General features: G+C 41.9%; 1 protein-coding gene across 1 annotated transcript in view; it reads right to left on the bottom strand.

The window, feature by feature from the left end:
* Positions 1-3,305, bottom strand: part of LOC308280248 (NACHT, LRR and PYD domains-containing protein 3-like) — a gene marked incomplete at its 5' end in the record, with an annotated part of 44,252 nt that extends 40,947 nt beyond the window's left edge. The window contains one exon of the mRNA XM_080720509.1: positions 3,284-3,305. Coding sequence (XP_080576635.1) covers positions 3,284-3,305 — 22 coding nt within the window. The remainder of the gene's footprint in view (positions 1-3,283) is intronic.
* Between the last annotated feature and the right edge of the window lie 10,329 nt (positions 3,306-13,634).

Below are 13,634 nucleotides of genomic sequence, written 5' to 3'. Positions count from 1 at the left end.
GCATTGCCATTATTATTTATTTGGGGTTTTTAATCTGATGAACTACCATACGGTTGGTATGAACTACACATCTTCCTCATCAGAACAAATGAAATATCCCTTTAAGGTGAACGAGTGTCCTACTGTATGTTGATGAGAAAGGCTTAGGACATTGTTGTGATTCCAGGTGCAGGTGTGTTGTAAGGTGTGCCTGACAGTCAAACAGTCAAAACAGATAATGGAATGCCCAATGCACAGTCTGTCATTAAACATACTGGCTGAGTGAGGACGGTGTTACTTGAGGACAGGAGGGGATCGAGTTCTACCAGTTCTAGTCTTCTGGCAAGGTTTCTATAATAGTTGTGGTTTGCATGAATACTCTTTGAACATTGTTGTGATTCCATAAGTAGGTGTGAAGTAAGGTATGCGTACTAATGGAACGATGGAGGAATAAACCTGACAGACAAAACAGATACTGAACATGATGAGTGATTAGATCATTAAAGAGCATGGCAGGATTTGAAGGAATGCCGTACGTGTCACACCTAGCCTAGGTAGATGAGTCCTGATGCATCACGATAGTTTCATGCTACAAGGAAGATTATTAAAATATAAATTCAATCCCATACGAGTCACTATTGCCCTTTTCAAATTGTGTGAGGTAAATGGCGCATTTATATAATGCCTTTATCCAGGGGTGTCGCACCAAATTCTGGGCCCTGGGTACTTTAACTATTGAAATATAGCAGATATACAAGCTCACAGCGCGGCACTCGAGCTGCTATTTTTGAAAAATCGTGAAAATGTGTGCAAGTCTTTGAATATTTCATGTTTCTATGTCAGTGGTGCACACACATTTTCATGTGAAGGACCCCCAAAATGATATGTATTTGGCTATGGACCCCCATCTCAAAATATTTATTTCCAGGGACCCCCCAGAAGCAGAATTTGAGTTACAAATGTTCGCTTAAAAAATACATATATTCAAAGATTTGCACACATTTTCACGACTTTTCAAAAATAGCAGATCTACAAGCACTCTGTGCCGTGTTGTGAGCTTGTATATCTGCTATCTTTTTTTATAGTTAAAGTATAAAATGATTAAGGCCTCTCCACCTTGGGCCCTAGTAACTCAGTGGAGCAGTAGGAATGAACCACCACGGCATGCATAGAGCACTGTTACCGCCTGAACGTCAAGTCACACTCACAGGAGCGGCTGGAATGCACGGCACAGTGTCAGTCACAGACTCAGTGAGCTGCTGGCAGGACACACACAACCACAGCACGCACTAGCACGTTAGCCCATGTTCTCATCATAGCAAGGGTGGTTTAAAAGGCCATCTAAAATAATAACCTGGCGTTTATGTAAATACTGTATATTGCGTCACAAACGCTGAGGACAGCATGCAGGGACGATCAAGTGGCACACGGCTTTAGGCTATTTACTTTTTACTGCATGTAATCACGGGTAGCGGGCGGGGCGGATCTGGTTTCGATGCGGGGCGGGCGCGGGTTGTCAAAATCGGACCCGTGCAGGACTCTGGTCTACATCCTCATAAACCCATGAGGTATCACTCATGATTCTATGACGTTTAATTCAGAAGTTTATGAAGGCTACCCTGCTTCTTTTTTTTACTAATATAAATGTATATACTGTATATATATATATCTTTTTTTATGTGTCTTTAGATTTTTTTAAACCTTGAAAATGTTGCTTTCATAGTGAACACAATAAATAAGAACTGAAAGTTTACTACGTTTGTTCCATTAATCCAAGCCAGAACACACTCGATTAACTCGATGCTCACTGGATCAAGGTCCTTGGTCAAGTGTTTTTTTTATCACCACCTATAGGTGTCGTGTGGAGCCTGGTAGCTATTCCTCACACACTCACTAGATCACTGGTTCCCAAACAGTGGGTCGGGACCCATTTGTGGGTCACAGACCAATTTTTATGGGTCACGACTTGAGTAAAAATCTAATTTTCTTTTCCTAAATTTAAAACATATACCTATTTCAAATGTGTTATTTTTTAATAAATAGATTCAAAATCATTTTATGCATTTTTAAAACAAAAAACAAACATTCCATGAATAAAAGCTTGCAAAAGCTCACAACACGGCGCGAAACGACGCGTTACATGTTGTTTGTTCGAATTGAACAAAACAAACAAAGTATTCCATTTATGTTTGGTGCTGCTCAAAGTTCAGGGATACAAAATGTACCTTGTTCTAAGGCAGGGTGCGTGCATTCCAGCACTAAAGAGCTGAGTGAAACACACATTAGTGATGCATTGCTTAATCCCAACCTGCAAACCTACAGGGTTATCTGCTGGTTGGGGCGGGTTAGGGTCAGCTTCAAAGACTACTGAGATCTGGTTGGGTTTCACACTGGGGTCTGCATCACCCTTTCAGGGTGTATTAATGAATAATGACCAGCTTAATTATATCTTCTGGGTGGTGTTTACTAGGAGTTATACAGATGTAGTGGGCCCGTGGGTGGTGTATTATCGTCCTTTCTCTGCGGTGTCAGGTTTCACTCGAGCCAGTTCGACAACTTCCCTATTTCTGAGGTTTGTCCTCAGCTGACACTGCTGTACTCTCAGTAAACAATCTAACTTTTAAGGTCAACACAGAACATACATTTCACCTCTCTCACTGCATGTGCCAAGAACAAAACTACAGATCCAACACACAATGACTCCCCAATCCTATATGTGTTAAAATGTTTGAATAAAACAAAGTATTCATTGTTAAATAAATAATACAAGGTAATCAGCCTCCTTCTCTTGACGGTAACCAATCTGTTCACCCTCCTGGCCGTTCGGCCTAATCCTCCAACCTCACGCCCACCGCACTGTCCGCTCGGTGGGATGGTTTTTGTTTACCTGTAGGCTATTTGTTTTACTGAGGATAAGATGAGAAATAAGTTTAGGGTTGTACAGTTTAGAGTTACCAGCTAGGCAAGCCAGCAGCTGCAGAATAGGACCTAAAGTCTGTATAAAATAATTAGCTAATATGACATGAAAGTAACCAAGTGCATTTACTGAAGTGCTGTACTTAAGTACAATTTTGGGGTATTTCCAATTTCCAATATTTTTACTTCTACTCCACTAAATCTCAAATCCAAATATAATACAATTATTTGAAAGCCTAGGTTTTAATTGTTTTATTGAGGTTACATTTAGGACTGTGTACCTTTACGCCGGATAGACGCCCAAGGCCAATGGCCGGGAGGGCGAACAGACTGGTATCCCTCTTGACTCTATAGCCTCCAGTATCTATCCTATCCCTATGATTCTCACAGTTCATGGTCATCTTCTCCATTCTCATTCTCCTCTTCACTTACATCTTCCATGAGGGTCTAGGGTATACAGTATGATGGTGCATGGGATTAAGGGAGGCCGATGTTGGGGGAATGGGATGGTGAATCTGTTTCTTCTGGAGCAGGTGGTGAGAAGAAGGAAATATACAGTATGGTTGATGAGGGGGAGAGGTGTTAAATCTGTCCCTTGTTGAATGGTCCAATAGGACAGTTGCTCAGATGCTCCCCCTGCTGGGTGCTCTCCTGAACAACATGGTCCTGTTTATGGGCCTACATTCAAACTTGATACAACTTGTTGCGACCATTAGGTCACAAGTTACTATGAAAACCTCCACCGGCTGTCTGTAAGTCAGTCCCTCCGCCTGTCCGCCACGTCACAATTTTGGCCCTACTCTTATCTCTGGCATCGTTTCCCCTATCCATGCCAATTTTGCACACACACTCCTTGGCTGGCAAACCACAACCCCTGATTTCTCACATGCCCCTGTTCTAACGCCAACATGAGGCTGCGTGTATACATGCAACGTGACGGTCACTTATCTCCCAATTAGGGAGTCTTACTGGTTTATGCTTCTAAATTGACTGTACTTGTAGGGACATGTAACTGATGTATTTTTCTCTGTGCCCTTTAATCTCTTCTGTTGTTTAACATCTGATTGTGAGGCGGTTGGTGGGTTGTCTGCTGTTACTACGTGTCATCTTTTCGACACCCAACTCTTACCCTTACCCTAAACCTAACCTCCGTGGGGTGAGTCACTAACCCTCCCGACGCTCCTTTGTCGAAATGACGGTCGTTTGAAAGAGCGATATTTCCCCGGGTGGGAGAGAGTGTGCAAGCTACCTGTCAGTGTGCATGTGTCTACTTGTATTGTATGTATCTATGTCTGTTGATCATGTTTTCATGGGACCCCCTCAAAAATGAGATCTGTTGCTGCGGTAGAGCCACACCCGTCCCTCTCTCTACTTTATCCTGCTATTCCTGCTCTTCTGTGCCAGGCTCATTTACCTTGTGGAAACTCTCCCTAGTATTGTCACTAATACTACTAACCCTGAATTCCTCTCAAGCCCGCTCCCTGTAAATGGGTGATTTCTCCTCAATGGGGGTCTGCTAGGTGGTGTATTAGGGACAACCAGGGATCTGTTAGGCATCCAGGGCATTACATGAGCCGCTGTTTGTGTCAGTATCCCTGGAAATATTATCTGTCGATGGATGTCCTCTCAGCTCTGCTCAAACAGTGTCCATGTTTCTGTTCCAGCAGATGCAGGTTGAGGTCAAACATGTGAGAGACATGCAGATGTCTGCAGGACTGGAGCTGCTGACAACATTTACCTGACTCTAGTCTAGTGGGACCTCATGAAGCAAGTAGAATTTGTCCTTAATCCTACAAATAACTTCCACTTTTCCAAAACACAACAGTGTTCTGCTGTCACAACCAGTGTCACATAAACATAAAGTAGCTACTGTATACATCACCTAAAATAAGGTTCATCTTTAGTCTAGTAACCAGTGGATACCTACAGTATACAATACCTACACTAAGGTTAATACTTAGTTTATGCTCTTCAGGTTGCTGCTCTATGATTAACAAGCTGTTCTTGTGATTTAGTTGAACATCAAATCTAAAGCTTTGTTGTGCTGGAAATGTTGAATGAATTGAGTTCTAAACAGACAACGATGCTATTGGGTTGGTTGGGTTGTTTTATGTGCATGAAAATGTGTCAGGAGGATTGTTTTCTGATAAGACTCTGATGTAGAGTTAGGCGGTCTGAGCCGTGCATCACTAACGTATGTAATGTTGTGTTAGAAAGAGCAGAGAGGGTAGATCTGTACCTGTGATCTCCACACTGCACACATCCAGCTAGGTAGAATGTACCTGGGTCTTCATTTACACTACCAGCCTATAGGAGAGAGAGAGAGAGGGGGAGGGAGAGAGAGAGAGAGAGAGAGAGAGAGAGAGAGAGAGAGAGAGAGAGAGAGAGAGAGAGAGATTCAGACTCAGTATCAGATACTATCAGAACTTATTTTATGCAAGTAGAGACTCCACAAAGTAAACTTTGCACCCGACGGCCTGTTGTGCGTCGGCACCAAAATGGCTTGCAGCGGCCCTGATGATGATATGTGAAATGAATCAAGATCAACTGCATGGTCTCTTCTTTGTTAACTAAAATGTACAGATCATTTACAAAACAAGCTGCCAGAGATGAGCATGGAGTGTGTGTACTTCTCCTCCCTGCCTGTGAGCTCTCCTGCCAGACAAAGCTGCTGGCTTTGAGCCAGCTCTCACTGCAAGACAACAATGTGTTGCATGGCCACGCGTTGATGGCTTGTAGATCAGTGTTTAACGCCAGATGACTCATATAGATCTGTTCTCCATTCAACACAGAAGACTCTCCTCTTTGGGCTCCCTTAATATGTTAATACTTAATAATAGACTCACTCCACTACATCCAGTAATCATCCATAGTTTAGGTCCATATTTCTGTGTTGCATTGACATCCATTGCTATTAGTTTGTCTGGTTGTGTTGTGACAAATATTGCCAGTGCCAACCGCATAATGATGATGTACCTACTGTGGTGTTAGAGAGCCACCTTGGGGTCAATTTGAGCAACATTTCTTCTTTGTATGGTCCTTCACATCTTTGTTTTTCTGCTGATTTGTTTCATAGGAAACCACACCTGCTGTATAGTAATTTACTATGTTTTGTGAATGTTTGTAGGTAGTGGTTGTGTTCCAATAAAAGGACGGTGAGGACGCAGTCACACCAAAGTAGAATTGTATCTATGAGGGCAGATTCTAAAACTATATACTAAATTATATTTTATTCAAAAGACTAATGACTAAAACTAAATCAGCCTGGGTCCAGACTAACATTTAGCACCAGTCATAAATCATGTTTTTGCATGACAGCCAGTCCTGACACCTGACACAAGTATTGGTTCCAAATGCACAAAGCACTATGAATGAAGGTACATTCTGCTGTCAAGCTCACACTTTCTTAACAGAGTCCATGAGAGGAACAATAACTGGTATTGAACAGTAAAAATGCTCTCCCAGTGATGACATCAATGGCTCTGCAAAATGTTTACAACTATGAAATCTCCAGAAGACTGACTGAGCTTCAGACACACAGAGAGACATGGTTGGTTGTCTGCTTGTTTCACATGTATAGGACATGAATTTCTAGCCAATCATACGTCACTACAACAGTTGCATACGTCAAGTTGCTATGACAACCAAAACACTATCAAAATCAAACAGAACATCGATTTAAGAGAGTAGTTCTCCCCAAAATGAAATTTCTTCCTATCGATTACTCACCCTATGGAGACTTGGATTCATGGATATTTTGTAGTTTTGTGTCGCATTCCTAAGCCAATGATTTGATGATACTGTAATAATAAAGACCCTAATGAATCTGGTAGGAGATGCAAAGGACACACTTTAATAACCATGAGGATAATCAAATTATTGGCTTAGGAATGCTAGACAAGCTAAAAAGTCTCCATGGGGTGAGCAATCGATAGGGGGGGGGGGTGTCATTTTGAGGGTGAAAAAGGTTTAAATAAGAAAGTATTCTATGACCCTGTCAGAAGAACATGAGTTGACCCTATACTGATACATGGACCAGAGTCCCCCAAATAGTGTAACTGGGGACCCCCACCCTGACGAGTACTAAGAGTTGAGGAATTACATTTTGTATGACACGGTTCTATTGTGAAAATAGCAGATCTACATGCTTACAGCTCACATGCTCACAGCGTTGCGAGGCGTTGTGCGCATGTAGATCTGCTATTTTTACAAATAATATTTGACAATTTGACCAATGTTTAATTTGTCATTTTAGAGATATTGAAAAGTCCTTAAATTGTCACTTTAGAAATGTGCAGATACCCTCTATACACTTAAGCTTTATGTTGGTTTGTTTACTGTTGAGTGAGAACACAATGTTGTACATTAAGTTAATAATCTGGGGACCCCCTCAAATAATTTGGCGACCCCCCTGGGGGTCATGGCCCACAGGTTGAGAACCACTGCTCTGTATGCTGTGGGGCAGGGTGGTGTACTGGGCTCTACAGTACTTGTATGATGTGGGGCAGGGTGGTGTACTGGGCTCTACAGTACCTGTATGCTGTGGGGCAGGGTGGTGTACTGGGCTCTACAGTACCTGTATGATGTGGGGCAGGGTGGTGTACTGGGCTCTACAGTACCTGTATGATGTGGGGCAGGGTGGTGTACTGGGCTCTACAGTACCTGTATGATGTGGGGCAGGGTGGTGTACTGGGCTCTACAGTACCTGTATGATGTGGGTACAGGGTGGTGTACTGGGCTCTACAGTACCTGTATGATGTGGGGCAGGGTGGTGTACTGGGCTCTACAGTACCTGTATGATGTGGAGCAGGGTGGTGTACTGGGCTCTGCACTGCTGCGTCAGACCAGCAGCCTCTGCTCTGTCCAGGAGAACGGCAGCTGGGAGGTGAACAGGACCCTCGTCTTCAGGCTCCAGTCGGCAGGGTACTCCTCACAGACAGGGGGCGCTATGGGGGTTGGGTCGCTGGCCTGGGGACAAAATGAAGGTAAGGTAAACAACAGTGTACATTCATAGGGTACATTAGTTACTGGACAGACACTGATGAGACATGTTGATAATGTTGTGGCAGGGTTCATCGTCATGCTTAACCTGACTCTGGTGGAGTTGTGGACATTTTAGTAAAAAATCTATTTGAGCCCTGAATGGACATAACAGGTCTGGCAACTCTGAACATTTTCAAATTTTCAACCATTTGCTTCTATTTGTACAATCTCAGAGTTAACAGGGTCCTTGCAAATAAAACAGTTGAGAACCACTAGTACTAGTTGGACTCCTAATGTGCCATAATCAGTACATATTCTGAAGAAAACCTGGAGACTGACATTCTGTAATTGGGTCTTATGACCCAATGTACTCAATTCATAGACCTTCTATACAAAACTGACATTAAACCTCCATCTCTCTCTATAGGTTACATTATATTAGTCTATGGTAATTCACAATGGAGGGGAAAGGTGCCAATGTCTTCTTCTGTTTTGGATTTATTCACTATGTTTTTACACTTTATTACTGATACTTGCATAACGTGGACATTACTTGTTAGACAGTCTGGCTGTCAACACCATTTCACTACTACACATTAATAGTGATAATTAAAACCTTTGAATCTTATAACGTTCTGATTGATTGATTGATTGATTGAAGACTTTATTAGAAGTTTGCATAGGAAAAGGTACAGTTTCATGACGGTACAGTTCACTGGTACAAGGTCTACTAAAAGGAGATCCATGAAAAGACTAAGCTTAATTCCACTGGAAACCATTGAAGTATCTCATATAAATAATGATGTTTGTAGACTACTTGTGTTCAAGTTACTGTGGTGTAACAGCCTAATCGAAATGGGCTACCTGTGTGTAGCCCAGTGGTTCTCAGGGGTCCTTGAGGTGGCTCCAGTCCAGGTGGTCCAGGTTGTCCACGGGGAGAAGTGCTGAACGCAGCCCAGGGACGAGGCTCTCTGTGCGGGGCTGCTGGAGGCTTCACTCCGGCCTCTTTTCCTCCTCAACCGCATGATGTCCTGTGGTCGCTTGAAGCTGGGAGAGAATCCGTCCTGTTGGGACTGTGGACAGCTGGTGACATGATGAGCTGATTGAGCGAATGAGCTCCAAACAGCAACGACAACACGGTGGCTTTTCTTAATAGTTGATGTGACGCTGATTTGTTTACTTCTGCACTTTAAGTTGGAGAAATGAATGAATTTAGGCCACTAGGTGGCAGCATGCAGTAAGCTAAAGGGACACAGTTGTATACCCATAGACTGCTCTGTTACTGAACCTCAACACCATGGTAGGCCTTACTGCAGAGACTAATGCAGAAAAGCATAACAAACAATTCCCTTTCACTTTAATGTTTTCACATTTGACTAATGGCTTTATAACTATAAGGACATCTCTGTTTTACATGTTTTTATTCACCTTATGGATTAAATCATTACTTTTGTACATTCTCCTTTTTTTCCTGACAAGGCGGTGTTATTTCCTTCCTGGTCTATTGCTCACTTCTTCATGTATTATGTTTAGGCTACTTTCCAATAATACACTTTCTTTTAGATTCTATAGGCCTACACACATTGTATGAGAGCTTCTTCTACAGGACAACCTGCAGTGTTCATTTATCCATTTATAAATCTGAGAGTTTGCAAATGTATCATTCATCTCTGGCTCAGGTTGTGAGCGCCACAAACACTAAAACAGGGGTCCTCAACAGGAGGTCAGGACCCCTATAGGGTCCTCAGTTACTACAGGGGGGGCTACCAAATCTTGTTTTAATATACATTTGTCCCCCTTTTATTAACATTAAACACCTGAACCCTATCATCGCTATTCTGAGGATAACTTTAGCAAAAAATAGAAGATCTAAAAGCTCAAAATGCTTCATTGCGAGCTTGTAGATCTGCTAATTTGGGCAAAGAGGTTTGGTGTAAAAATAGCAGACTAAGTAGGCTACAGAGTGAAAGGTCAAGTTAAAGTGAAAGATTTAAGTTCTGTAATAAGGCCTACAGGTTTTGACATGAATCCAGCACCATTATGGTTCTGTCAAACAAATATAGCCATCTATGAAATCTATGAAAAGTGGGGGTCCCTTCTCTCTCTCTCTCTCCAGCTAAATAATTAGTTAGGGACCAAATGGACTCTTCTGAGAGTCCTTGAATTTAAAAAAGTTTGAGGAGCCCTCATAGAGATGAATCAATAGATCATATCTGCTGCTTTAACCTCCTCTGCAACTCAGTATCCACAAGTTTCCAATGTCCCATCATGCATTGCGCAGAAGGTGTGCGGCATTTCCGGCGTCGCAGCCGGGTGTGATCTACAAGCTCACAGCGGTTGCATCTGCGACACGACGTGAGCTTGTTTGTCTGCATGTTATCTGGATGTGTCGCACACATAATTCTACTGTAAATTCTGTCGGAAACAGGTGGATGATAGTGACCTAAATACAACTATGTATTGTTATAATGTAAGTGTTACAGTCCCAGCCACAAAGAACCACCAGCAAACAGGAAATCAGCCATGCAATAATATAAATATTTCTTATTCAGAGTTTTTACTGTTAGAAAAGAATAAGCAAAAAGTAAGTAAACAAAAGCTACCTTTCTGTGTCGAGTTTGCATGTTCTCCCTGTATCTCCGAGGGTATAGGTATCCTCACAAAAAAACATGCAGTAATCCTTGTCTCTACTGCCTCCCCCTGGCCAGCCTGATGGAGGGGAAAGGAACTGGTTGGAATAACCTGTTCCTTCCACACGCTACGTCCAGCCAGGGATTGCAGGCTCTCCCCGGTCAGGTGAAAAGAAGCGGCTTGGAAAAAATCGTATGATGTAAATTTAATAAAAATATAAAGGTTAACAAAAGCTACCCGAACGAACTTATCCAGCAACAGGTTGAAAACCTCTGGTAATAGAACTAACCTAAATGAATACAGGCCTAACCAAAAGACAACAATTAACCTACGATATACACACACAAAGCCAGATGTAGGAGCAGTTAGCGCAGCTCAAAAACAAAGCATATGCCTTGTTTGCTGGCAGTCTGTCTGAAAGCAGAGAGAGAGTCCTGCAGGAGCTCCTCCACCATCACCTCCTGGTCACCTCCTCAATCAGTCCCTCAGCTCACACACCTGCCACACATCACACTCAACCAGGAGCACCTTTACACAGGGACACAGAGAAGGTGACTCATACTTTGGCTATTCAAAACAGTAGAGTCAAGTAGTAGAAATCAGTAGAATCGGCCTCAGGTCTTAATGTGTTAAGGCTTCAATGGGCAACTTTTTCTTTGTCACAATGGTGCCTCTGGTCTGACCTGTGTGTCACCTCCTCTGTGTCCCTGTGTAAAGGTGCTCCTCTATGAGCCAAAGGCAAAGGCATAACATTATGACTGACAGCCCGAATAACACAGGGTCGGCAACATTTTTGATATGAAGTGGCATGTTTTCATTTTCTTGATAGTCAGTGTGCCATATCAACATTTCGTTTAATTATCAAAATGTCATATTTCCAATAGATGTTGACAGGCTATAAAATAACAATCTTTATATTTGTTCTACTTTAGAAATATATTATTCTTTAGACTCAAGCAATAACCCACTTATCTCCCAGACTCTCTCCCCAGTCAAAGTTATGAATGAATGTAGAATTATATGCAGGATGTAAATTGCATATAGACTGGAAGGATAAACCCATTGAGATGCAACATCTAATTTTCGAGGGGGTCCTTATGGCACACATAAACATTACATTACATTACATACACTACAATACAATACAATACAATACAATACAATAAAATACAATACAATACACAAATACATCCATACAGACAGACAAGACAAGGTCTCTCCCAAAAGTTAGCCACTCCCACCCCACTGATTCAACCCCCAAAATAGGTAAATTCCTATATATTCCACATCAACAAAAGAAAACAAAAACTGAAAACAAGGCATAATTAGAAGCATGAGCATGGTTTGGAGGAGAGCGAGGAGAGATTCTTTAAACAAGTTAAGGGAGGTGATTGATCTAATAGAGCTTGGTAGGATATTCCAATGGGATGGGGTTTTGAATTTGAATGAACGTCGACCACAGTCCAGTCCACTGATAGTGAAGAAAGGTTACTTGTAAAGACACTTCTCTGACAAAACCCCAAAGCGTGACTGACTGTCACAAGACCTCTGCCGAGAAACAGAATAATGGAAGTGAAAGTAAGCTCTGCCGTTTACAGAACAGGAAGCTGGTTCATGTGACTGTTACAAGTCAGCGATATTTTAAGTCCAGCATTTTGTCTCCATGAGCAGCAACTGCACAGCTATGGTGCAGAAAGGGAACAATATACTTTCTGTCAAACCACAAATAATGTCACAACACAAAGGGGTATGTTTAACCGACAGGCCAGTTCAGGGATCCAGCTCTGACTCTAACCAACAAAGTGTATACCAAACTACCACAGGAAACTTTACTTTACAACAAGGTACAGCATGTAAGCGTTGGGCATTTGTGGAATGAGCAGCACAGCTACACTTGTGGGTAGCGTAGAGCCCCCCAAAAATGTGCCAAAATGTCCTTTGATTCTCCAACAAGGGGTCCAGTTCATTCATGGTGTAAGGGCCAGGGTTCATTCAGTGTGTATAGTAAGGGGATTTTATAAGATATTTGACCAATCTGTGAAGTAAATTGTTACCAAGAAACTTCTTCACCAATGTGTTTCTAAAGGTGTGTAATAATATGTGCTAAAAGGTTGAAATTCAACTCCCGGGGGAAACCTCATAAAAAACGGATTTGTGTTTGTGTCCCATTAATTTACTATACAGGAAAAAAAAATACAAAAAATAAACATGCTTTAAGTAGCATGTCTGTGGGTTTTATAAAAATGTTACCAATGAGAAGGATTCACAAGAGCTTGTTACTAAGTAAAATAAAAACTATGTTGGATCCATTGATTATTTTTTTCTGTTTTCTGAAAAGTAACAGTTTTGGACATGAGCTTGTAGATCGGCTATTTTTAACATGCAGCGAAATGTAAAATCAGGCATTACGACGCTGCCAAAATACATGTTAGTCGACTAAATCAACTGTAGATTTAGTTGACTAAATTTGTATGATATTTAACTAGACTAACACTAAAAGATTTCACATGACTAAAATCTGACCAAAACTAAATTTAACTTTGCTGTCAAAATCAACACTCCCGGGGGAAACCTCATAAAAAACTGATTTGTGTTTGTGTCCCATTAATATACCACATGCTTTAAGTAGCATGTGGTCAAACTAGGTTTTTTTCATGATGACCGTTTTGTAGGGGCCATTTTTAGCCCACGGAATGTTTTTCGTGCAAAACAAATGCTTGCAATGGATTCAACACCATGAAAAACCCCTAGTTTGACCCCTCACATGCTACTTAAAGCATATTTATTTTTTGTATTTTTTTTAGTAAAGTTAATGGGACACAAACACAAATCATTTTTTTCATGAGGTTTCCCCCGGGAGTTGAATTTCAACCTTTTAGTACATATCTGTGTCACTACTAATGACAACAAGACTAAATACTCATACCGATTGTTTTAGTCTCCGCCAGGCCGAAGGCATAGCCTAGTCTCATAGCCGAGACTAGCCGAGATGTTTTCACTGATTTCGCTCCTGTCCATCCGAGACCGTGCGTCAGTGTGTGGGGGACTGCACATAAGTCCGACTGCCCATAAGTCTGACATCTCATTACTCCGACGGTGGTTGGGGGGGGGGTCAGGGTTAGGTT

Source organism: Nannobrachium achirus, assembly GCF_963921795.1.
Source record: "Nannobrachium achirus genome assembly, chromosome: 24".
NCBI lineage: Eukaryota > Metazoa > Chordata > Actinopteri > Myctophiformes > Myctophidae > Nannobrachium > Nannobrachium achirus.
Note: the sequence above shows the minus strand (reverse complement) of the source record. Positions and strands in the feature narration are given on the sequence as shown.